General features: G+C 36.6%; 1 protein-coding gene across 9 annotated transcripts in view; it reads right to left on the bottom strand.

Moving 5' to 3' along the window:
- The window catches only part of NPHP3 (nephrocystin 3), a 128,817-nt gene that overhangs the window by 42,171 nt on the left and 59,820 nt on the right, over nt 1-26,826 (bottom strand). For 6 of the 9 annotated variants that reach the window (XM_039336174.1, XM_039336173.1, XM_039336172.1 and 3 more), the window contains exons 1-9: nt 13,971-14,324; nt 13,531-13,656; nt 12,964-13,114; nt 12,344-12,496; nt 10,775-10,908; nt 5,272-5,432; nt 2,760-2,907; nt 1,327-1,401; nt 319-498 (exon numbers count right to left, since the gene is read on the bottom strand). In XM_039336174.1, the coding sequence (XP_039192108.1) occupies nt 319-498; nt 1,327-1,401; nt 2,760-2,907; nt 5,272-5,432; nt 10,775-10,908; nt 12,344-12,496; nt 12,964-13,114; nt 13,531-13,656; nt 13,971-14,324 (1,482 nt within the window). Of the gene's footprint in view, nt 1-318; nt 499-1,326; nt 1,402-2,759; nt 2,908-5,271; nt 5,433-10,774; nt 10,909-12,343; nt 12,497-12,963; nt 13,115-13,530; nt 13,657-13,970; nt 15,671-26,826 lie in introns of those variants that run through there. The other 3 variants (XM_039336176.1, XM_039336169.1, XM_039336177.1) reach the window with 3 other exon arrangements.

Below are 26,826 nucleotides of genomic sequence, written 5' to 3'. Positions count from 1 at the left end.
AGCACAGAGGCTTGAAATTAAATATGCATAATCTATTGCTGTCCAATGAGGTATTTTGCATTATCTCAGTAGTCAGATGCTAAAACTAGAATCATACCATAGCATTTTATTTCCAAAGAGAGAAACAGGAACAACATCCACCAATTTTTAATACAAAATTATTAGCATCAGTTCCCAAACCAAGTTTGGCATCTATCTAAGACCGGAAAGCCTCCTAAGTTATTCTCAAATCTGTTTTTTCCCTATCTTTTCAACAATGAAAAAGGAAAAACCCACAAACGTTTATGCATTTCCTTCCTGGAGAGGGAATGAACTTACTTTGTCAAATCCTAGCTCACATGTTGAATTAGATGCCTGCTGGAAAGCCTCCATTTGTTCTTGTTCATCATGTGCATCCCATAGCACATCTCCAAACATTTCCTCTTCGGGAACTGAAGAGTTATCATTATCAGTTACATCTTTTGTCTCTATATGTGAAACTTCACAGCCCAATATATCCTGTATAAGAATAGAAGCAAATCCTATGAAACCATCACGAGTCTTCTTTAAGGGCAGTTTCTAAAAGACTCTGGTTTCCTCTCTGGCATGAAAAAAGGATCTTCGCAATTTGTTCACATATAAGAACACTGTGGAACTTCCAAATTTTGGAGAAAAAAATAATAATTTTGGTCTGATTCAGTTAATAAGATGACCTTCATAGTATCCTCCCTCTTTTAACAAGTGTACCACAGAGTAGACTATATACTGTATGTAGCTCAGTGTGGAACTATTGTACCATCCATACAACCGAGTCGCTTTATGTTCTTATTGAATTCAATAGTAACAAAAGCCAAAATTAACAAAGGATTACCTTAGCTGTCATCTCACATATTTCTGGAACATAAAATTCTGTATTTTAACACTATATTATGCTATCCCAGAAATTAAAGCATTAGATTATAAATATTTTTAAATCTACAGGAAAAAAAAACCCTGCATCCTAAATGACATGTAGATAAACTAGATACTTTCAGAATATTGGCAGATACTGGGTTTTTTGAAAGATAAATATTAAAGTGATCTAGTCAAACATCAGACAGCATAATAAGCATTTAGCATAAGCTGCTTTTTAGATAATTATCCTGACATGGTATTTGAATTTGCAAACACTTTCATCCTATTCATGCTTTATATGAATATTTAAAGCATTTTAGATGTAAAGTTCAAAGGCATAATTAAATGTTCTGACTTATGAAAACAGAATCATTGTGTTACAATTAAAAAAGAATTAGAACATTTATATGCTGCTTTTCCATCATGCACATAATCTTCAGTGCAAGATAATACCTGCTTTATAATCTTTTCCACATAACTATATACTTCATATGCTCCTTCCTCTAATCCTCCCATGTGGTTGATGATCTTAGGGGGAAAGAAAGAAATCACTATTAAAAGATTAGGTCACCTTATAACAGTCAAGCTTTAATAACAGAAAGATTTATAAGGCTAGTTTTATATTCAACAAAATTTACATACTTCTGATGAAGGCCAGGTTCTTAATGCAAACAACAAATACTCAGATTCTATATAAAAAGCCTGAGTGAAGCCTATGTTACTTAAACACAAAAATCAAAAGATTTGTAGAGATGCCCAGAAAAAACAGTTCAAGATATCTTTATTCTCTAAATCAATGTAAAGTACTTTTTAAAAGCATAAACTAAACACATTTGATTAGTACATACCTGCTTATTATTAGATAATTGATCATTGTATCATTACATTTCCCCTAATAAATATCCTGTAATGTAAGAATTTGATGGACATTCAGTTATGAACTACATACCTCTAGCTTTCTAGAGGCAGCATTCTACATTCAGTATGAATAAAAAGGATAATTTGGATGAAAATTTACATTACATTATATCTTGAAAAAAATTTTTTATAAAATGATGTATCATGGGTATTTGACCACCAGATAGACTAGCGAAAATGTATAAAGGAATTTCTAATAAGTGCTGGAAATATAGTCAAAATCCAGGCTCATTTTATCACATGTGGATTAAATGCAACAATGACAATGCAGAAAATATTTAAGATACAAATATTAATGAATATTTTTTTTAGGTATGATGAACAAACCAATTGAAAAACACAATATTCCTTCATATTGTGACAGTTGAGAGGACTGTACTTGCCAAGCACTGGAAAGAAAAAGGGATGTCAACTGTTGAAGAATGGATTTTGAAATTGACTGAATGAGCAGAGATTGCAAAATTAACTGCTTTGATTAGAGATAATGGATTAGACAGCTTTAAAAGAGACTGGAAATTGCTTGTGGACTTTTTATGCACTAAATACAACAAAAGATGGTTAACAGAGGGATTTGAAGATTAGTGTAATGTTTAGCTTAATCTATTGGCTGCTTTTCTTGTGTGTGTGTGTGTGTGTGTGTGTGTAAAAGGGGATGAGAATGTATTGCTTTTTTCATTTTTTTTTAGCACCTAGTCGTGGGGATTTTATATGTTAAGTGCTAAATTTATTTGGTATTTGGATCACCTTTCTCTTTTTTTGTACACCTCTTTTGTGTTTGTGTTGTTATTGCTGAATGTTTTGTTTTGTTTCATTTTGTGTTTTTCTGTTTTGTATTTTACCTTTTATGATAAAACAAAATAAACAAACAAACAAATAGGGTAATCTGCAAATCCTGTTAATACCATCTGTTACAACTATGTTACATAAACAAAAAGGTACCAATCACAGTAAATGTTTTGCCTCATTACCTTTGCTTTGTTCACAAAATGAACTTGCTCAATTAATTGCTGCACAGAATCTGAACTGACTTGACCATCTTCTAGCCGGTGGTAAATGAGCCGAGGTTTTCCTTCAGGATTTTTCAAAAAGGCTTCTTCACACTCATCCAGTAGATACCTAGATTAGAAATCAGCATTCTTGTGCTACAATACTTTGCTGCAGTAAGCAGTGTTAGCCGAAGATTGTATTTTTCTAAAAGCTCCAATCAAAATGGTCAAACATCAACCATTTTTAAAAACCAAGGACAAAAGTTTGTCTACTCTACAAATAACTACTATAAATATTAATTTTACAAAGAATAAAGCTAAAAGGGTAGCCAGATCATTTAAGTTCAACAGCAATTTAAAACTTCATAGGATCCCCCATTTTTATCTTAAACTGCATAAAATTGAACGTCTCCCCCAAATATCTGTTTTCTCACATTTCTCACATAGGAATTGCATCAGATCATCAATCATGAATGTAATAAAAGTACAAAATTTACAACGATGCCATATAACAGGGTGCAAACACTTTGTTCAGTATTGCCCATCAAGACAGTGGTATTCAGGATTTCAGAGGTCTTTGCCCAATCCTATCAAAGATGTCACGGACTATATACAGAATCTTCACTTTCATTTTTGAGTTATCCATATGAGATCTACTTGTGCTTCAGATCTAGCTTTCACTGCCTGATTTAGATTATGCCTACTATGATGGTTGAAAATATCCCCACAGAACATGGTTAAAAAGCCCTTTCCATAGAAAACTATGGTGGGAAATTTCTGAGCAAGACAGTATTGCACAGCACTGTTTCCATTCCTAACCTCTCCAAATCAATAGGAAAGTAAAATAATAATAATAATTTCATGCAAAAAGGAAAATGAATTGCTAGGAAACCTACTCTACATTTCCAAAACATATATTGCACATTTGCTTCCTTTAAGAATTAAAAAAAATTCTATTAGGTTGCCAAGCCATAATTTTCTCTGTTGAATTTAATTCTCTGTTAATTGTTAGCACTGATTGAGACAAGAAAGCATGCTGACAATTCTGCAACCAGTGTTTTTGTTGTTGTTGTTGTTGTGCTGTCTGGAGTGGAAAAGACAAAAAGATGCAATATAAATAATGCCTATGGATATGTTAAGGTATGGATAAATACCTTAACAAGATGCTGAAGATTGACAGCGAGGGGGTGAATAAAGATAGAAGTCTCACTTCTCTCATAAGAGACAGAAATAAAACCCAAATTCTTGCTCCAATTTATAAGGTACAGCTAAATCCACACAGCTATCTGGCATTTTGAAGTCAACTGGTGGTGTACCAAAAGAAACAGAGAACCAGGGAACCCAGTACCCTTACAGCTATAGTTGCATCTGCAAAGGGACAAAAAAGCCAGACCAATTCTGGCTGTGTTTTAAAGAAAAATTAACAAGATGGCAAGCACTGTTTTGGTTCTATACAAAATATTTCTAAATGAAGTGATGAAGTCATTAAACTACTTTTCTTCTTTAGAATGTATGAATAACAGAATAACAGAGTTAGAAGGGACCTTGCAGATCAGTCCAATCCCCTGCTCTGGCAGGAAACCGTATACCATTTCAAACAAATGATTGCCCAATTTCGTCTTAATGTTTAATACAGTAGAGTGCTATGAAAACAGAAGTTCAGGAATCAGGAGCAGAAGAGGCAAAAGTTCCTACCATGAAGCTGTAGAGCTGCATCATTGAGGAGGAGGAGGAGGAGGAGGAGAAGGAAACAGCAGCAGCATTTGGGTTTTAGATACACTGCAGGTGAGCTAAACATTTATCGGCTCAGTTGCCAAATACAAATGGAATGGAATACAGAAATGGCCATTATGGCAGAAAGTTATTTTAGCAAGGGTTTGCCTGCTGTTTTGAGCGCAAGGCTAAAACTAAACTTGTCCAATCTTAATGTTCATTTTACAGCATTGTGAGAACATGTTCTAAGCCAAACTGTTCTGGAGTCAACTAAATCTTCATTTTTGATATGAACAACTTTGTTTGATTGGGGGAAGGATTTCTTCTGTATTATTCATTACATTTTGTTTTCATTCAGCATTTACTGGTCTTTTAAGATAAATTTATTTTAAAATCTTTTATTGGAAGCTTTATTTGGCATCCTTTCTACATATAAAATCAAGTAACTAAATACACTTTGATTAGAATATGCAACGCACATGGCTGTTTTTAACATATTGAAATTATTAAAATTTATAGAATAAAAGGTTGCATATTTTCATTACTATAGATCTTGATAGTCAGAAAAACTGCAGACAACTTTTATCAGAAAATGTAAATAATTTGAGTGTATTTAAAACTATGTCTCAGGTATTTATTGAAATGTAATTCAATAATGTTCTCTTTTACTTGGATACCTTTCTTTAAAATATTCCTCTACTTTTCTTCCCAAAAAACATTCAAAATTACTCTTTCTGTTTATGCTTTTTATTATTAAAATAATATTATTTTATTAACTCACCTTGGTAGACTTAAATGTAAAAACAAAATTGTTAGAGAACTTTTCTCAATTTCCCATTTCCTTACAGCATTTAAACAACTCTCATTTTCTACTGGAAAATAGACAACTTGAAAAAAATACTCCATTGTCTCACAATATTTCTGAAGTTTTGGAGAATATTTCTGAAATTTAAGAAAAAAATAAAACAAAAACTGCTTTATATATAAAGCTAAGCTATAAACCATAAAGCAAATTTGTATAGTTTACAGATCAGAAAACTAGATTGCACATCATTCTAAACCAAAGCTAAATAAATTATATATATATTTCTATAATAAACTGGGGTTAATATAAACTATAGCTGAGAATTATACTTACTTCTGACCACAAATTATTCTCAGAGTATTATTATTATTGCGTGATTAAACCTAATAATTACTCTGGATCCAGGAAAAGTCCCTACTTTTTTTCAATCTGTTTATACTGGATCTTGTAATTTACTAGCAGCAACTGATAATTTGTACATATCAAAAGCATCCCCCAAAATTGCCTTTTCCATAGCAGATCTTTCAAATTGGTTCATATAAAAAAATTAAAAGCCTCCCTAAATTCAAAGACAAAATTTAAATGCATTACAAAATAAAATATAACAATTACAACCAGAGAAATAAGTATTACCACCAAAACATAATGAGAACAACAATTTCAGATACTAAGAATAAATAGCACTGCATGAAACAGCCATATTTTCATTACTACATAAAAACACACTATAATAGACCCAAGCAGATCTTTTTAGAAGAAAAAATCCAGGATCTTTTGAGCAATTGTATTGCTCAATGTACTTGTATTCACCCAATGTAATCAGTTAGTACCCAGAACAGGATCACCTATTTTGATTGTTATACTCAGTTATATTTATATTAAAGGCAGCAGTTTAGTCCAGAAGAGTTAGACCAGCGGTTCTCAACCTATGGGTCGTGACCCCATTTGGGGTCGATCGACCATTTCACGGGGGTCGCCAAGCAAGGCTGTCCACCATTTTTTTTCCCTTTTCCGGCGAGTGCCTTACTTCCCTTGGGCTGGGCCAGCTGGTGGCCCAGCCGGTGTTCGGCCTGCTCTGACTCTGCCGCTTGCCAGCTACGCCTCGGCCAGCGCAGGGGGAGGCACCACATATGCGCGGCGCTCCTGGGCAGAGAAAGTCCTCGACTTATGACCGGTTGGATAATCCTCAACTTACGACCGGTTTAGTCCTCGACTTATGACCAGTTGGGGGTCGTGGCATTAAAAAGGTTGAGAACCACTGAGTTAGACCTTCCTATTACTGAAAAGCTTTCTGAAAATATCAAGTCATATGAATATGAGATTTGAATTTGAATCATAGATCAATGCTTCCCAAACCAAGGTAAATTACTCAAAAATTGGGTAAAAATGGTTCTTCTTTGGGTAACAACACACAAACCCATTACCCATCATAATGAGAACATTTAAATTGAATTAAAGATTGCCAAATGCACTAAAATATGTTCAAACATGTGCCAAGTATTTTTTGTTTTGTCTGATTCTTCAAGACTTCCTAAACAAGTCCCTGAGGTTTTCTTAGCAATATTTTTTCAGAAGTGATTTACCATTGCTTCCTTTCGTGGGTTGAAACTGATTGGTCCAAGGTCACTCAGGTGGCTTTTTGCCCAAAGCAGGAAGAGAGCTCATGATTTATAGCCTGATACATCAATCGCTACATCAAACTACACTTTTCTAAAGTATTTCTACCGTGTTTCCCCAAAAATAAGACCCAGTCTTATTTTTTATTTTTTTGCCTGCAAAAGAGGCACCAGGTCTTATTTTCCACGGTCTCACCTTGCAGCAGCGGCACTGACAGTCCCACCCTGCCAGCTCACTTCTTCTGTGGCCGCTTGTGCAAGCGCGTTGCCCCCAGCCTCCATTTTGCCATCAGAGGTTTTCAAGAAATGCCTCTGTAGTGGAGGCCTTTCCTGAAGACCTCTGACGGCAAAATGGAGGACGGGGGGCACTACACCTGTCAATCGGAGCTCCATTCTCAGCTGCAGTGGCATTTCCTGAAGGCCTCTAATGGCAAAATGGAGGCCAGGAGTGACGCACATGCACAAGTGGCAGCCACAAAAGAAGTGGGTGGCTAGGCGAGGCAGGTGTCAGACCATGGGAAGCCTAGCTATAATGGTAAGCGGGTACGTGGCACATGGGGTAGCTCCACCTCCCCACCCCCCTTGATTTTTAGTCTTGCGCCTTGCCCAAAAAGTAGGGCTTATTTTCAGGATAGGGCTTATTTTCGGGGTAGGGCTTATTTTCGGGGGAAAATGGTATTAAGACAAAAATTGATGAAATTACTAATGGTCATTTGTTGAAATTACATGAAGATCATTCAATGATATTTTTATAATATAAGTACCTCTTGACTGTTCAAAGTTACAATGGTGGTGAAGGAAGGGATTTATAACTATCCCTTGAAATTTGGTAAGACTTTCTGATAAGCGGTTTGATAATAAGGGAAAACATTTGGTACTATAGATCCATTTGAGACCAGAATATTTGACAGAGAACATTTTTCTTGCTACAGGTGTGGCCTATGACTTACACAATAAACGTTAATGAAATTTAGAAATATTTCTGGCTTCCGATTCTGCGCAGTTTAGCGCAACAGCCAAGGAATCACGGGCTCCAGGCCCTAAGGCTGATTTCTTTCTGTTTGGGGACCCTAAATGGGCCAAAAGCCACTCCAGAGATGGCAAGGAAGGAGGGAAGCCCCATCGATCCTGGGGAGACAGATGTCTGGGGAAAGCTCTCCAAAAACCGGCAGAAGAAAGGCTGGCATCATTCATGAATCTAGCCCCAGCTACATGCAGCCGAAGCCAAAAAGCACTAAACTAAGCGTGATTGTAAACAGCGTGACTTAACTGGTTAAGAATATTGATTTTCTCTCTCCTACTTGACTGATTTCCTGAGGAAAAACCCCAGCACTAAAAATTCTCCGAAAGTGAGGGAGGTGTCTTTGTTTCACCCTCCTCTAAACGGAAGCAGCAAATTAAGTTTACGGGGAGGGGGGAATTGAAAGATTGACTGGTGCTGACATCTAGTGGTGGATGAAAATACTGCCCTAAATATACAGCCCAGAAAGAGAAGCTTGTTGTTGTGACCTTCAAAGTATTGATTAAACAAAGAACAGCTGGACTATCCAGAAAATGAGAACTACAAAACTTAGAAAAAATTGACCTTCATGGATTATAAATATTTTTTATATTGCGAGTTTAAAGTGATTGGCAGAGAAAGAACTTTTGGTCATTATGGAGCATCAGAAATCTGCAGAAAGAACATACCAAGAAAAAATAAATACTTACCAGGAGGAAATGTTTGTTCTGTTACAACAAATGCAAATGATATTAACTTCAAACCATAAGGAAATTAAAAATGAATTTGAAAATTTAAATGAGTGCATTCTCAATTTAACGTCACAACGATCAAAAGATCAGAAAACAAAAAAGGAGAGAGATCATGTAAAGCAGACAACTGAACATAAGCTAGTGGAGATTCAAGTGGAGAAGGATTTACAAGAATCATTGAACATTGAAAAGATAACTCTAAGATCACAAAGTAAATTTGAGAATAAGGAAAAAGATTTGACAAAATGGATTGCTGAGCTGTTGGGAGTACACAAGAAATGGGGAGACAAGGGATGATGAGAGAAATCTTCAATGAATATGAAGGGGCAAAATCTTTTTACAAAGACATCATGTTTGATTTGTCTACACATATCCACAACATTTACAAGATTATGGAAAGACTCTTTGACGTAACGGAATATATTGATTGGGAGACATGCTTGGCAAAAGAAGAGGGCTAAAGTGAGAATTGAGGAATTAGATAATGGGATGTATCAGAGGGAATATTTAAAAATTAAACATTTGTTTGAAGACGGTTGAAGAAATTGAAAGATTTTAGTTTAAGAGGGATGAATTCTCTTAGTAAGACAGTATCTTTTCTTTTTTTTCTTTTGTTTTTCAATATGAGAACTACAAAAATGTGTGGGATGATTAACATAAAGGAAATGTTTTAGAGATTTAAATGTAATTAATTTTAAGAAAATTCCAATGAATAACTAAACATGGGAAAAATGTTTTGAATAGTTAAAAGATTAGATGATTGGATTTATTAAATGGAACATTTAAAGATTAAACAAAGGTTTAATTATGGATAAAAAGAACAGAAAGAATTTGGAAAGAAGTGTATAGCAATTCAAGAGGGATACGTATTTTAAGTAGTATATTATTTTCTTATTTTCTTTTTCTTTCCTCTACTTTTTTCTTTTTTTCTCTCTCATATCTTTTCTTTTTCTATGTCTTCCTTTTGTGTCTTTTTCTTACTTATTTTTTAAGATATGAAAATAGATTTAAATACTTTAAGGTAATTAATTCTGGGAAAATTTTAACCAGTAGAAATATTTTGAACATTGTAGGGAAAGTAAATTTAAATAAGAATTGTAAACAGGATTTGTGACGTGGCAACCAAGATGACCAGATAAAAAAGCATGATATTGATGAGATTATTATTGGTAGAAATTTTAAAAAAAAACTTTATATTTAATTGTTACTTCTCAAATTAATAAGAATTGTATTAATTTAGGTTGCAAAGATAATATTATTGGAAGAAGAGAAAATCAAGCAAAGTTATAATGTGGATTTTGGAATATAGAAATTAATCGATAATGATTACTTTGTAAATATAAACCCAGACACATGCTGTTTACCAAATAACAAGATGTTTATATTAAAAAATCAATAAAATATATTTTTAAAAAAGTAATTTAGAAATATTTCTCTATAAAATACATCCACAATTCTTCTTGTACAACTTTAATGATTTGAAGAAAAATTTAAAATATTTGAGAAAAAAATCAACAGCAGTTAAGGATGCCATTGATAAATTAGGTGATGGAGTGAAAACAAAATATAACCAAAATCTTTGATAATTGAGTTGAGAAATTGAGATAATTGAGAAATTCTTATATTCAGCAAATCCAAATCAAAATAATGTTGTAGCATTATAGAACCAGCTACCAATTCAATATATGTAGGGAGAATATATAAAACTGTATTTTTCCACTGAAATGATTCATTGTGTCACACGTTAGGCTACCATTGTGTCATAAATTTAAAAACATCCATTTAACATTTTATCTAAAGAAAATGGTGTATCTAGATTTATTCAACAGACAATGCCTCTCTTAAGACTTCAGAGAAAAATCTTGTCCTTAATGTTATTCCAACCCAGTTACGTTTTATACTACAAAATGCCAAGAATTAATCTTAAATCTTATTATACAAACCCAGTGCTTTCATACTGAACTTTATCTTTTGCAATGAATTCTATAAAATTAGGCCAGTTGCTCATCCATATGGAGAAAACTGCATATGTAGGTTTCTGTCACCAGAATGTGAGACATAAAGACAGACATAATAATCAGTAGCATATTGTGCAGTGTGGTTTTTCTCACCTTTATGAAAATGTCTACTTCCAACTGAGTCTCTTCAGTGTTAATGAGATACACTCTTATTGTGTTACTCCACAAAGAGTGGGAAAACAAAGGAGTGACTTGCAATAAACTGGCAACAGCTGCATCCCAATCATCTGTAAAGAACAAAAGATAAAGAACATCAAGCCAAACTTTCTCCTCTCCCCATTACCAACCACTCATGGAGATTCAGTGTCCCATTCCCACAGTTCATCCTTTTCTCTTTGCATTATGGTGCTTGGAATTTGCTTCTCCCTCTTCCAATTCAGCTGCCTAACAACATGCTGTTATAGCAGCTGGGGAAAGGGTTTGAAAAATTGCTGAGATGCTGTCATTTCACCTTCCCAACTCATAGAGACAAGGACAACAAGCAGCTTTGGAGAATTTCAGTGCTTTTGTTGACACATTTTCAGTGCATCTTCTGTCACACAGCTTCAATTATAGCAATCTGATTTTCTTTTGCAAACTTTACAAATAAATGTACTGCAAACATGGGAAGATGCTAGCAATTTATTTCCTTTTTGTGTAATATATGAGAGCAAAGGAGATTTTTATTACTTCATAGCCAAAAGTAGCTCAGACAACAGGAAGCTGATTAGATAGCACTCTTTGCACTCTTTTATTAGTTAACTGGATCTCTTGGCTCATTTCTCACAATCTCCACACTAAGTGCTGGTGCTAAGAAAGTGCCTAAAGCTGTATCTTCTAAAACAGTGTTTCTCAACCTTGACAATTTTAAGGCATGTGGACTTCAACTCCCAGAATTCCATAGCCAGCATTGCTGGCTGTGGAATTCTGGGAGTTGAAGTCCACATGCCTTAAAATTGTCAAGGTTGAGAAACACTGTTCTAAAAGATTTCCTATAAAATGTTTTCTGCTTGTTATATACACACTATCAAATATTGGCTTTACTTTTAAGAAAATTATTTCTGTATGTATAAGCACAGCTAAATTTTAATAATTAGTAGGCAGAAACATATAGTTCAAGAAATTTGCTTGGGCTTATGCTGGATTGAGACTCCTTCCTATGTTTTATCAAATTTTATTCACTGCAGGTTTAATATTTCATGTTGTTGTTAATTGCAAAGTCGTGTCCGACCCGTCGCGACCCCATGGACAATGTTCCTCCAGGTCTTCATACGTATAGCTTAAAAATGAAGATCACTTAGAAGACAAGGGAAGAAAGAAAACATTCTGTGCCAATTATGGACAAAATGATACTATACTTTAAAAGAAATGAGTTTCACAGACATACTGGATTTAAAAGAAAAAGAAAAATAAGAAGAAGAACAAATTCTGTCAGCAGATTACATCTTACCTGATATTGCTAGTCATCTATAAAGAAAGATTTGATCTGATACAGAAAGCAGGTTCATACAAATATCAATTCTTCACCAATATTAAATATCTTTACAGATGAAACACTACATATTTTTGAATTCCAGCTTTACACACCACTAGCCTAGAACTTTACAATATTTAGGTTTAGGCTTTCAGCAGGGCTTATTGTTGTTACTTTCATTCTTGCTTCAAGGAGCAGCAAATGCTTACCTCTGTTGACATTTGCAAATGGTCCTTCCACATCTATGGAACTATGTGCAAACTCAGGTCCTCTAAAAGACTGCTGAAGCTGCATCATGCTGCCCATGGAAGGCTCACTTCCCAAGGCTCCTCCCATCCAATATTCTGTCTGACTACCAGCAGCTTAAAATAAAGGAAACAAAGGCCAATTCAGCAAATTAAACTTAATCAGAATTACAGTTATTCTTCAGAAGCAAAGAACAGGAAAGCAAAGGGAGTTTTCTGAATGGAAATTAATGGAGTTGAAGTTAAAGAAACATGTCATTATAAAATGTACTTTGGCGTGAAGCTGCAAAACAAAAGCCAATAGAATAAAAGGTAGTAGCACAACTAAGGAAAAGGGGGAAAAAATGGCAGACTGCGTTGTTTGGCGACCCCCGTGAAATGGTAATTCGACCCCAAATGGGGTCCCGACCCACAGGTTGAGAACCACTGGTTTAAAGGATTAAGCAAGAATCAATTTAGCTATTGTTATTGCTTAGAAGTTATTTTGATTTTTTGACAGAATTTTTTTGTCTATTTCAGTTTACACTGCACAGATTTATAAAAAAAAATCTCTATGCAACTGGTAAAAGCAACTTAATTCATACCAGTAATTTCTGTACAGCTGTCATCTGAATCTGATTCTTCAGGATCAAATATTTGGATACCCTGAGCTTGCAACCTCTGAAGTTTTGCTTCAAGCTCTCGCTTGGCTCTCAGTAGATCCTGAATTTCATTTTCCTTGGTTTCTCTGAAAATCTATAAATGAAGAAAATTCTGAGCAAGTGTCTCAAAATATTGTATTCTATGCATGAAATTAATGTATCTTTTCAATTAAGAGTTTAGCCTTTCTCCCTAGATTTTAAGCAACAGAACCCCAATTACCTATCAGTTTGTGTAAATAAAAGGAAAATATTTAGAAACAAGAGGACTTGCAATAATTTTTAATATAAAGTGATCCTACTCGAGGTTACAGGCCATCAATCCCAATTTCTAAGATACTCTCCTGTTTCAAACATTCTATGTGTCCTTTCCTAGGTGGTTTAGGAAGAGGAATTCCACCGTCAACAATTTTACTTCTAAATAATATTTATACTTAAGCAAAGCTTAGGGTTCTCCTAAACATGCAGCTACTCCTCATTTGTCCTGCAAAGTCAATAAATGGAATTATTTACTTTGAATTGCCTCCTGACTTTGTCACGATCATGTTCAAATGTAGCCGCTCTTTCCATAGCTTGATATTTGGCCTCTACAGCACTTTCCTTTTCTCTGAGGATTTTCTGGTATGTTTTCTGAAGTGCCTGGGGGTGAGGAAAAAGTGACATTGTTAACTCCTGGTCTGAAAAATTTCATTTATTCACTCTGTTAATTTGTTAGATGTCACAAAGCTCTTCCTAAATCCCCAAAGTGTAATTTGAATACATTTGATCTTTTAATCCAGGGTTTAAATGGCATTCCAAATACAGTTTATCTAAAACTTTTAGCATCCCTGATTACTATTAACTATTCTGGATGAATCTGGTAAGAATTACAACGCAGAAAGACGGCCACAGATTTCTATTTTAAGGGAAAGCTTCTTTTTGTCAGTCCTGGTGTCAGTGCCCCATGCAGATACCTGAAGTTCTGCCCTCAGGCGTTTGTTTTCTTTGTCCAGCTTGGTCTCTTTCTTCATCATGGCAGCCACCTCATTGTTCTTGCTAATGCGAAAGATCTCATATTCCTTTTTCAGGCGCTCATACTCTGCCATGCATTCCAGCTCTTGTACAGAAGCAGTAGATTTGAAGCTTGCGCCAATGAGGCCTCCAGGTCGGGATGCACCTACCCGTCGAAAAGAACTGCGCAAAAGACGGGCCTTGGGCTTTACTTCAACAGGAATTTCGCAGGCCTCACCACCCCCTCCCTCATATGGATCTTCAATCACCTCCCCAACAGTGACCATTGGATTAACCAAAGATGAAGCAGACCCCATAGCTGAAGAACTTCCCTTGTGCACACACTTTTTTTAATGGCAGATTCTCTTTAATGCCAAAATCTACCACTGCAGCTTAACACTTGGGCCCAGGACATAGTGCCAAATCACTTTCTTTCTTCCTGCATAGTTATTCATAAATGATTGGATGCTTTCACTCCAACTAGACTGCTGGTTTTTAAGATTGACAAATACTTAAATTTATGTGTACAAAGCAGTAATATCCTCCCCAGTGGAATGAAAAAATAGGAATTCTTTTAAAGGCTTATAGATGAGAATACAGGGTGTTGCACATAATAAGTATTTCATTGAGAAGATTGTTACCACTACAGACTCATATTCATTAACATAGGTAACAACTCTCGGAACAATCACATCAAGGAAACGTTCCTGTTGTCCTCTTATTACTGAGTTTACTGCTGGTAGTCCACAGGAGACAGTGGCTTAATTTGCCAGCTTTCCACACATTTCCTTGGAATTAAAACTAACTGAACCCTTATCTCCCTGAGCTGGGATTTCTGTCTTATGTAATCAAAGCAAACTATCCAGCAAACGCGTACAAAGGTCTCCAGCCGGGTGGTTAAAGGGCTGCTGCAAATATTCTTCCGGTCGTTTTCCCAATAACAAGTAAGGTTACCTCGGTCACCAAAAGCTTACACCCGTCTGTCCTATTATTTCCCATGCTATCGCTTGTTCATTTGGTTCGGAAAAATGGAAGAATCGAAAAAGAGGGAATCGTTCTCCAAGCAACTGGAGAGTCAGTGTAGAGAGTTTTACTCCGGAGCTTCCCAGAAGAATCCCTTAACTTTCCAGAAGTTAAAGGAATGTTGACGAGCAATGGAGAAACAGTCAACTAGCCAAGCAACTTGCTCGCTCGCTCGCTTCCACCTCGGCCTCCTTCCGCCGAGCTGCAACCCAGGCGCTGCTGCCCGGGAAAACCTTCGGCCAGGGGGTGGGCAACCAAAACAGCAGGAGAAAGGAAGTAGGCAGTGACGTGGCAGCTACAACGGACTGAGGCGCTCTCGTGGGAAGAAAGAGAAGCGCCAACTTTCGTTGTCTTTTCGTGACTTAGGTTCCACGGCCCAGGCTCGCCGAAAAAGAAAGCATTTTCTGGGCACTTGCGAGAAAGGCTTGGGCGGGTCCTGGGAGCTGAGATTCTCCAACTTAGCGCCCCTTCGGGATGTTTTGCAACACGATGCCTATCAAGTCTGCAGTCGAAGCACGGCCATTCTAGCAATAGATGACAAAAGTTATACAATAGCCCCGCGTTTTTCGAAGGTGCTTTTCTCGATGACGCTGTCAGAGAATTGTCTCTACTTCAGACTGCAGGGTGGGAGGAAAGATTTCTAAAACAAAGGAAAAACCGAGTCACACACAATGAATTTTGTATTGGGCTGGAGAAAGCCCATTATATTAATTTAAGTTACAGCATTTTTTAAATTTCAGGCAGACAACCTGAGCAGATTTTAAAATTACTACGTTTTATGGAAAAAGTATACAAAATTCCTCTTAGTTTCAATGGAAGAGGAGGTGAGAAAATAACAGAGGAAGAGGAGAGGGGGAACAAAGGCCATTTACATCACCTTTCTATCATTGCAGCAAATGTTTTGGATCGCTGCTGCAAAATATAGTTGTCACAAGAGCAAAAATCCATTTGAAATTTATAGGCTAAAATAGGCTCCTTATTCTCAAATATGTCTGAAGTGAAGATTTGACATAATCACAGAAACAAGCTACATTCGACCCCCCCTTCCCCAATATATAATCCCAATACCTAGATTTATTGTGCACTGTCTTCAAAGGGAATGAAAATAAATTATGTTAGGAATTAAGAGACTTGACTATCCTTTCACAATTCAGCTAGCAAATTTAAACCGGCAAGAATTAGTTATTATATCCTTTAGTGTAATGTAACAAGACATCCAGCTGTTCATAGTTTTGAACAGCTGCTGAAACCCCAGCTTTAAAGATAAGGGTCGTTTACCTTATAAAGAGCTTTAACTAATCCTGACAAATAAGAAACTTAGCTGCTGGCAAATGTGATCCTGTTCAATCCATCTTCCTGTAGCTACAATGATAGCTGTTCTGTGTAACATGTTGCTTGTAAATATGTGTTATACATTTATTATAAGTGCATTTTCCGCAAATTACAATTGACTCCTAACAGAAGTTTACTAAATATTACTAAGCCAGTTTTTCCAGAAATGACACGCAAAAGAAGAGAAAAAGTTGATGGTGTGTGCCTTCGGAAGACAAATGCAAACAGTTAGGTGCCCTGATCATCTTCACTATACTCAGATTTATTGACTGCCAATTTCTGAGGCCAGCAACCTGATGGATAAGGCCCTTAAGGCTTAGCCTTAAGTCCAAGTCCTTAACCAAAGAGTGCCACTGTTTGAGGTTTTGCTGAATTTAAGCTGAATTACATTTAAGCTGAATTACATTTTAAACCTTTATACAAAATAAATAATTGCTTTCATATATGCATACCCATATTAATGTAACACATTGGGTTTGTGATGTATTTTGATCCATAGTGTTTGCACTCTGAACCAATAGATCATGTTGATGGTTATCGTAAGTAATCATTTTTGTAAATAAGTAAGACTCCTAATGACTGCTTTGTAAACGTTACCACAGGATATCAAAATTCTAAATGCTGAACATCTGATAGAATCTAATGAGACTTCAAGGAATATAGTTTCTGAATAAACATATGTAGTGTTTCTTGTTATTTAGCATGTTCAGGCTGACAGCGAATAATCATTCACAAAAAGGAATCCCTAACCTTAAAACAGCTCTTGGGTGGCAACAGTTACTCTAGCATGAGGAGCTCAGGAGAAAGAGATGCCAGCAATGCTAACTTGATGTTAATTGATGTTAATTCTTCTATTATTGTATTTTTATATTCTATATCTCATTCTTATTACTATACATATTTCATATTTATTCAATTGATACATATATCTTGTATTTATGTTCACTTACTTTTATGTTTTATATCATACTTATTTGGCTTTCAATAATAGAGTTTGCTTTAATTTGCTTTGATTGTTTTTTATTTGATTTAAGACATTCCTTGATTTGATTTTCTGGTGTAATGACATCAAAGACATCTGAAACTTTCTACCATTCTAGGATTTGCTTGGAATTGTAATGAAAAGTCTGTACTTTGTCTTACAAATATAGCTACTAAATTGTGATAAAATGCATTTTGTAAATGCAATTATTCAGATGAGTCTAATTTGGAACCTTTGCTTGTAAGTAGCAAATCACTGAAGATGCCAATTGTAATTTTTATTAGATGTACATCATACACAGAATGGGGACAAAACCCTTGGAAAAATGTAGCTCATTTAAATTCTGCCTTCCTGGATTAGTGCTGATACATTTGCATTGTTTTTCTCACACTAGCAGAGTAATGCATTAGAGTCTTAGAAATAATCTTGAAACTCATCATATTTTTCTCCCAACAAATCTAAAGAGTTCTTTCATCACAAAAAAAAAAAATTCTTCTCTTTGTACTGCAGTATTTGTTTTGAAAGAGTTAATAGCAAGATATCACTATCAGGATTTTGAAAACCCAGGGAAAGAAAACATTCCCTTTTCTATCTCGAATATGGGATATTTAAGGCTGAAAATAGTTACTAATTCATTGCCAGAAAAGCATGATTGCAGTGTTTCCTCCACAATCTCCAGAAGGAATCCTAAATAATTTTTCAACATCTAGGGTTCTCTGGATAAATTTGGACTGCAGATTCCAGCATTTTCAATCAATATGATGAGATTTCCTATATTTAGGAGAGGATTATTGTTCATTTTTATATTTTAAACTATAAAAAGTAAAGGTTTCCCTGTCCAATCATGTCCAACTCTAAGGGGCAGTGCCCATCTCTATTTCTTAGCAAAGGAGCCAGCATTGTTGCAAGACAATTCCATGATCAGGTGGCCAGTATGTGTCAGGGCCCACTTCAATACCTCATCCCAAGAAAATAGAACTCATGGAAACGGTTTCTTCCAAAAGGAGCTTTTATTAGGAGAAGCTGATAATAGGCATAATAGGCAGGATCTGAGGGTTTCCCGTCAGATCGATAGATAAAAAGTATCCCAAGCATATCCCCACCCCACAGTTCATCTGTTCAGTTCAAACAGGCCAATCCCAAAGTGTTAAGTACGTTGTGGGAAAAAGAAGATAACATCAGGCCGTCTCTGGACTGCAGCAATGTTTAGGTGGCTCTTTGCACCTTCCCTTGCGAACGTGGAGGTAAAGCAGTTGCCGGAGGTACATTCCATTCTCCTCCCCCCTTTTTAACTGACAAAAGGGGAGTGAAAGTTCATAGAAGAAGAAATGCAGAAACAGCAAAGTGTTACATTGTAGCGATAGAGGAAACAAGGCAATAACTCTCAAGCGCTTCCCCCTTCCCTCCAGGAGTATAGCAGAACTCAGGGAGAGAAGAGAATGCAATTTGGGTTTAGAGAGAAAGAAAAAAGGTCCTTTAAGATATGGGTTCTGACAGTATGGCTATATGCCAAAGACTCATGGAACACTGTTACCTTCCCACAAGTAGTACCTATTTATCTACTCGCATTTATATGCTTTCGAACTGCTAGGTGGGCAGGAGCTGGGGCAGATAACTGGAGATCACTATTATGTAGTGCTTGGGTTTCATACTTGGGCTTCTAGGTGACAAGCTCAATGTCTTTAACCACTGAGCCATCGCGTCCCCATATTCTAAATTGGGATCCCCAATCCCCTCACCATGAACAGATATCAATCCTTGGTCTGTTAAGAACAGGACTGCCTAGCTGGAGGTGAGTGGTGGGCAAGTGAGCAAAACCAAAACCAATCCCGACCCCAATCCATGGAAAAATTATCTTCCATGGAAATAGTCCCTGGTGCCAAAAAGATTGGAGAATGCTGTCATAAACTATTTGTTGTTGTTAATTGCGATGTCGTGTCTGACCCATCGTGACCCCATGGACAATGTTCCTCCAGATCTTCCTGTCCTATACCATCTTCTGGAGTCCATTTAAGTTCACGCCTACTGCTTCAATGACTCCATCCAGCCACCTCATTTTCTGTCGTCCCCTTCTTCTATTGCCCTCAATCTTTCCCAGCATTAGGCCCTTCTCCAGTGAGTCCTTCCTTCTCATTAGGTGGCCAAAGTATTTGAGTTTCAACTTCAGGATCTGGCCTTCTAAACAGCAGTCAGGGTTGATCTCTTCTAGGACTGACCGGTTTGAACACCTTGCAGTCCAAGGGACTCACAGGAGTCTTCTCGAGCACCATAGTTCAAAGGCTTCAATTCTTTGTCGCTCAGCCTTTCTTATGGTCCAACTTTCACAACCATACATTGCAACTGGGAAAACCATGGCCTTGACTATATGCACTTTTGTTGGCAGGGTGATGTCTCTGCTTTTTAGTATACTGTCTAGATTTGCCATAGCTTTCCTCCCCAGGAGCAAGCGTCTTTTAATTTCTTGGCTGCAATACCCATCTGAGGTGATCTTGGAGCCCAGGAAAATAAAATCTGTCACTACCTCCATTTCTTCCCCATCTATTTGCCAGGAATTGAGAGGTCTGAATGCCATGCTTTTGTTTTCTTAATGTTGAGTTTCAAGCCAACTTTTGCACTCTCCTTCTTCATCTACATCAAGAGGCTCTTTAGTTCCTCTTCACTTTCTGCCATTAGAGTGGTATCATCTGCATATCTTAGGTTGTTGATATTTCTCCCAGCAATCTTAATTCCAACTTTTGATTCATCTAGCCCCGCCTTTCTCATGATGTGCTCTGCATATAAGTTAAATAGGCAGGGCGACAGTATACAGTCTTGCCAAACTCCTTTCCCAATTTTGAACCAATCAGTGGTTCGTGTCCAGTTCTCACTGTTGCTTCTTGATCTGCATATAGGTTTCTCAAGAGGCAAATAAGATGGTCTGGTACTCCCATCTCTTTAAGAACTTGCCACAATTTGTTGTGATCCACACAATCAAAGGCTTTAGCATAGTCAATGAAGCAGAAGTAGATGTTTTTCTGGAACTCCCTAGCTTTCTCCATGATCCAGCGTATGTTGGCAATTTGATCTCTAGTTCCTCTGCCTCTTTGAAATCCTGCCCTTACTTCTGGTAGTTCTCGATCCACATACTGCTGGAGTCTAGCTTGTAGGATTTTAAGCATAACTTTACTAGCATGTGAAATGAATGCAATGGTACAATAGTTTGAACATTCTTTAGCTTTAGTTGCCTTTCTTTGGAATTGGAATGTAAACTGATCTTTTCTAGTCCTGTGGCCACTGTTGAGTTTTCCAAATTTGCTGGAAAATTGAGTGTAGCACTTTTACTGCATTGTCTTTTAAAATTTTGAATAGCTCAGCTGGAATACTGTCATCTCCACTAGCTTTGTTGTTGCTCAGATTTCCTAAGGCCCATTTCACTTCTGGGATGTCTGGCTCGAGGTCAGTGACCACCCCATCATGGTTATCTGGGACATTAAGCTCATTCTTGTATAGTTCTTCTGTGTAGTTTTGCCACCTCTTCTTAATCTCTTCTGCCTCTGTTAGGTCCCTGCCGTTTTGGTTTTTTATCATGCCCATCTTTGCATGAAATGTTTCCTTCATATCTCCAATTTTCTTGAAGAGATCTCTGGTCCTCCCTATTCTGTTGTTTTCTTCTATTTCTTTGCACTGTTCATTTAAGAAGGTATTCTTATCTCTTCTAGCTATTCTCTGGAATTCTGCATTCAATTGGGTGTATCTTTCTCTTTCTCTTTTACAATGATGCGAACTTCCGTCCATAGTTCTTCAGGCACTCTATCAGATCTAATTCCTTAAATCCATTTGTCACCTCCACTGTATATTCCTCAGGAATATGATTTAGTTCATACCTGAGTGGCCTAGTGCTTTTCCCTTCTTTCTTCAATTTAAGCCTAAATTTTGCAACAAGAAGCTCATGATCTGAGCCACAGTCAGCTCCTGGTCTTGTTTTTACTGACTGTATAGAGCTTCTCCATCTTTGGTTGCAGAGCACATAGTCAATCTGATTTCTGTGTTGACCATCTGATGATGTCCATGTATAGAGCCGTCTCTTGGGTTGTTGGAAAAGTGTTTGTTATGACCATTGTATTCTCTTGACAAAATTCTATCAGCCTGTGCCCTGCTTCATTTTGTACTTCAAGGCCAAACTTGCCTGTTATTCCAGTGATCTTTTAGCTTCCTACTTTAGCATTCCAATCCCTCATGATGATAAGGACATCATTTTTGGGTGTTAATTCTATAAGGTGCTGTAGGGCTTCATAGAACTGGTCAATTTCACTCTCTTCAGCACCAGTGGTTGGGGCATAGATTTGGACTACTGTGATATAGAATGGTTTGCCTTGGTTTTGAATTGAGATCATTCTGTCATTTTGGGGATTGTATCCCAGTATTGCTTTTCCTATTCTTTTATTGATTATGAAGGCTACTCTTTTTCTTCTGAGGGATTCTTGCCCGCAGTAGTATACCTGATGGTCATCTGAGTTAAATTCACCCATTCCTGTCCATTTTAGTTCGCTGATTCCTAAGATGTCGATGTTCAGTCTTGTCATCTCTTGTTTGACTACGTCTAGCTTGCCTTGATTCATGGATCTTACATTCCAGGTTCCTATGGAGAAAAGATCTTTACAGCATCAGACTTTCCTTTCACCACCAGATATATCCACAGCTGAGCCTCCTTTCGGCTTTGGCCCAGTTGCTTCATTCTTTCTGGTGCTACTAGTACTAGCCCTCTGCTCTTCCCCAGTAGCATATTGGACACCTTCCAACCTGAGGGGCTCATCTTCCAACATCATATCTTTTTGCCTTTTAGTACTGTCCATGGGGTTTTCATGGCAAAGATACTGGAGTGGTTTGCCATTTCCTTCTCCAGGGGATCACATTTTGTCAGAACTCTCTACTATGACCTGTCCATCTTGGGTGGCCCTGCATGGCATAGCTCATAGCTTCATTGAGTTACGCAAGCCCCTTCGCCACGACAAGGCAGTAATCCATAAAGGGGGGTTATAAACTATACCCAATGTTAAATCAGAGAAAGTGTGTTCACAGTTTTTGTGCATGTGCTTTCAAGTCAATCTTGGCTTCTGGCAACACACTGTAGTTTACTTAGTAAGGTTTCAGAAGGGATTTGCCATTGCTTCCTCCCTGAGACTGAGAGTGAGTGGCTGGTCCCAGGTCATTCAGCTGGCTTCATGACCAAGGCAGGACTAGAATTGACAGTTTCTAGTCTAATATCTTAACCACTATAATAAACTAGCTCTCATGGTTTTTTCTCCCCTATTTTTTTTTTAAAAAACCTTGTTCATTTAAAATACTGGTAAAAGAATAATTATGTACATCTCAAACACATTAACAATACATGGTTTCCCATTTGTTTTGCCATACTAAAACTATAATGTGCTTTTGTAATTACTTTGGGTTTCTGCATATCCTGAAAACAATTTTTTTTAGCTTGACAGTTCGGTGGTGTCTTCCTGTCAGAAATGTGTTGTGTTTTTTCCTTTAAATGAAGGGTTTTATTTTGTACTAAAATTCCAAGTGTTTTTAGCTGTTGCTTGCAGTTTTTCCCCTGAATGAATGTGTCAAATTGGTGAGATATAATCTACATTATCCATTATCCTATATGTAGTGTTTCTCAATCTTAGCAACTTTAAGATGTGTGCACATCATTTCCCAGTTGGCTGGGGAATTCTAGGAGTTGGCGTCCTCACATTTTAAAGTTGGCAAGGTTGAGAAACACTGGATTCAGACACTGGATGACAACAGGAATAAAGTCCAAATTGGATACAGAGAAAAGTCAACAGCATCTGCAAGGGAATATGAAGTCTGCAGAAGCAGAAATGAAAACTTTATGGAGAGAGAGAGAGAGAGAGAGAGAGAGGAATGTTGAATTTCCATTAGAAAAGGAAACAGAATAAAAATGCTATTAAATGCTTCTCTGGTGGGGGATTGGGAGACATTAGGAGGTATAGGATAGGAGTATTTCAGCTGGAAAAACAACTACAATAATTATTTATTGCAAGACCTTGCTTGTTAAGTTGGGGGTTTTCCTCAAATTGCTTTTTTCATTTTCAACTAGGAGAAGAATATAGTCATGTAAAAACTGCTACCTCCACATTCTTTTTTTACTGTGCCTCAACAAGGAAGCTGATAACGGTTGCTCCTCTGTCCCAAAGTAATTCAAATACTTTGAGGGCAACAACTGGTGGATCTTCTGCTGTCCTTCCCACTCCAAACCAGAAGCAATTAATGGTGGGAGAGAAAGGCCACTAGCTGCTTACTAGACCATGTGACAAAACAGGATTAATTGTTTTGTTAAATTAACATTTAAATATTTATGTTATTCAGTTTTTTATTATATACTGTCTGGGTTATTTTGACAAAAAGATAGAATTTTAAAGGAATGGAGCATCAGCTAAATTTGATGGCATTTTGTTTGAATGAAATTAGGGAGGAGCTAGCCTGCAGTAGAGTTTTGTGCACAACTTTGATATCCCCAAACTAATATTTGCTCCCAAATAACCAAAATAATAGACATTTAATGTCCTGCTTTTCAGGTTTTCTCTCATATTGGAGCTCAACAATTAATGAGGTATTGAAGGGCCAAATTTGGATAGCGTACACCAGATCTTCTTTCTCTTAAAAAACCCCAGTTATTTTATTTGAGATACATAATTGAATAATTCAGTTTTGGCCCGGTATGAAGTTTGAGATCTAGTGTGATCCTTCAGAGTGGCTCCTCTGAAATAATTCTTTCTTTCTCCAATTTTCTTGTTACTTTGGGAAAATAATGATTATGAGAGCCAGCATATTTAAAAACAGATCTAGAGTTTGTTGAAGGCATTTTGTTCTATTTAGACATTCATATTTCAATTTAATTTTGTACATGGGGAAAAATTATAATCATAAAATTATAATTCTCTGATTGTTCTAGAAGAGATACATCCCAGATACACTGCATTGTATTTTTTTCTAGAAATAGCCCAATGAAACTAAGTACATAGTGTTCCATGAAAACAATATTTCCATGCCAACCTCCCTCACCACAAACAAGAAAATGAATAAGTTGTGCAAGTGAAGTAGTCTAAATATAAAATATAGAGGATGACATTGATAGACAGTAGAAAGATTTGTTACCAAGAGAACAAACCTATAAACATGGCTTAAACCCATATAGTTTAGGCTGTTCTACAAAAACATCTCAGATGGGCATCCCTGAGAAGATAAAAAGCACATTCAGATTTTCAAGCTTCTGAAAATATGACTGTTGTATATATTACAGTCATAAGTCATTGCAGTCGTAAGTCAAAGCACCCACATGACCGGAAGTAATTTTCCAGCCTTTTTTCCCCAATGGTCATTGCGAATCAGAATCATGTGGCTGCCGAATGCTGCAACCAGTTGTAAAACTAACCCACCTTATATGTGGTCAAGTGACTAAAGGGGAGCAAGGCAGTCATAAAGCACCCATTCCATGGCCCCCATAATTTTGAATGGTCATAAAACAACCAGTCATTAAGTAAGGACAGTATGTAATAGACCACTATAGTATCTGTTTTTTGGTCAAGGCCATTTTGTAAGCTTGACATTCAATCTCTTTTATAGCCACAGCCAAAATTACCAGGGAGGAACATGCAGATGGCAAAGGGTGTCTCCTAACATATCTGCTGGTCTAATTAGAACTGGGGAGATTGCTATCACTGACTATGTCATCTCAAGGTTCCTTTTCCAAATAACCTACATTATCCATTTGAGAAGTTTGGGGGAACGATAAGAAAGAAAATAGACTCACCAGAATGAAATAGGGAGCTATATAAATTTGAATAAATAAGCAAATATATTCTACAAGCAGTTAATGTAGCATTTTGGTGCTGTGGCAAGAAGGATATAGGTATGAGTCCTATAAGGCTTAATAATATTTTGCAGATAAATATAGGAATTTATTTTTTTCCACTGTTTTGATATTAAAATACACACAATAATGTATTGTAGTAATCATTTATTAAAATAAAAGCGTGCAATACTACATTAATAGAGAAGAGAGTTATTAGATAAAACATTTCAATTAGCCTACTGGAGAGATTACAATTAACACCTTGTCATGCCAAATGTTTGCTGATGGATGCAGAGAATGGGCAATAAGCTCTGAATTAATAGAAATCATCTGATGCTTCTGGTTCTGCGCAGCTAGCGCTACCCTAAATGGGCCCAAAGCCATTTGGGAAGGAAGAAGAATATTGATTTTCTCTCTTCTACCTGACTAGTTTCCTGAGAAAAAAGTGCATGTGGGGGTTGTCTTTGTTCCACCCTCCTCTAAATGGAAGCAGTGAATTAAGTTTACTGGGGGGGGGGGTGGGGGGGGAGAGAGAGAATTCGGAAAATTGAAAGATGGAGTGGTGCTGACATCTAGTGGTGGATGAAAATACTGCCCTAAATATACAGCCCAGAAAAAAAAGCCCATTGTCATGACCTTCAGGGCTTTGACTAAACAAAGAGCAGCTATAACAAAAGAAAAGATAATACTGTGGACTATCTACAAAGTGAGAACTATAAAACTTAGAAAAAAATTGACCTTCCTGGATTATAAATATTTTTTAAATTGTGACTTTAAAGTGATTGGCAGAGAAAGGATTTTTGATCATTATGGAGCATCAGAGATCTGCAGAAAGAACATATTAAGAAAAAATAAATACTTACCAGAAGGAAATGTATGTTCTGTTACAACAAATGCAAATGATATTAACTTCAAACCATGAGGAAATTAAAAATGAATTTGAAAATTTAAATGAATGCATTCTCAATTTAACGTCACAACAATTAAATGATCAGAGAGAGATCATGTAAAGCAGACAACTGAATATAAACTAGTAGAGATTCAAGTGGAGAAGAACTTACAAGAAACATTGAACATGGAAAAGATAACTTGTACTCTAAGAGCACAAAGTAAAGTTGAGGATACGGAAAAAGGTTTGACAAAATGGACTGCTGAGCAGTTGGGAATACCACAAGAAATGGGGAGACAAAGGATGATGAGAGAAATCTTCAATGAATATGAAGGGGCAAAATCTTTTTAGAAAGACATGATGCTTGATTTGCCTATTATATCCACAACATCATTTGCAAGATTATGGAAAGACTCTTTGATTCAACGGAATATATTGATTGGGAAAGTTGCTTGGCCAAAGAAGGGGGCTAAAGTGAGAATTGAGGAACTAGATCAGACATGTCAAACTCACAACATCACATGACGTCGTGCAACATATTAGAGCTTTTTCCCCATTGCCGGCAATGGGATGGGCGCGGTTTCCTCATGACACGTCTGGCCTGCAGGCCGGCAGTTTGACACTCCTGAAATAGATGATGGGGTGTATCAGAGGGAATATTTAAAAATTAAACACTTGTTTGAATATGGCTGAAGAAATAGGAAGATTTTAGTTTAAGAGAGATGAACCTTCCAAGTAAGACAGTATTTT

Source organism: Crotalus tigris, unplaced genomic scaffold (genome assembly GCF_016545835.1).
Source record: "Crotalus tigris isolate CLP2741 ecotype Arizona unplaced genomic scaffold, ASM1654583v1 scf7180000017666.27876245, whole genome shotgun sequence".
Lineage (NCBI taxonomy): Eukaryota > Metazoa > Chordata > Lepidosauria > Squamata > Viperidae > Crotalus > Crotalus tigris.
This window is presented reverse-complemented; position numbering and strand designations above follow the sequence as displayed.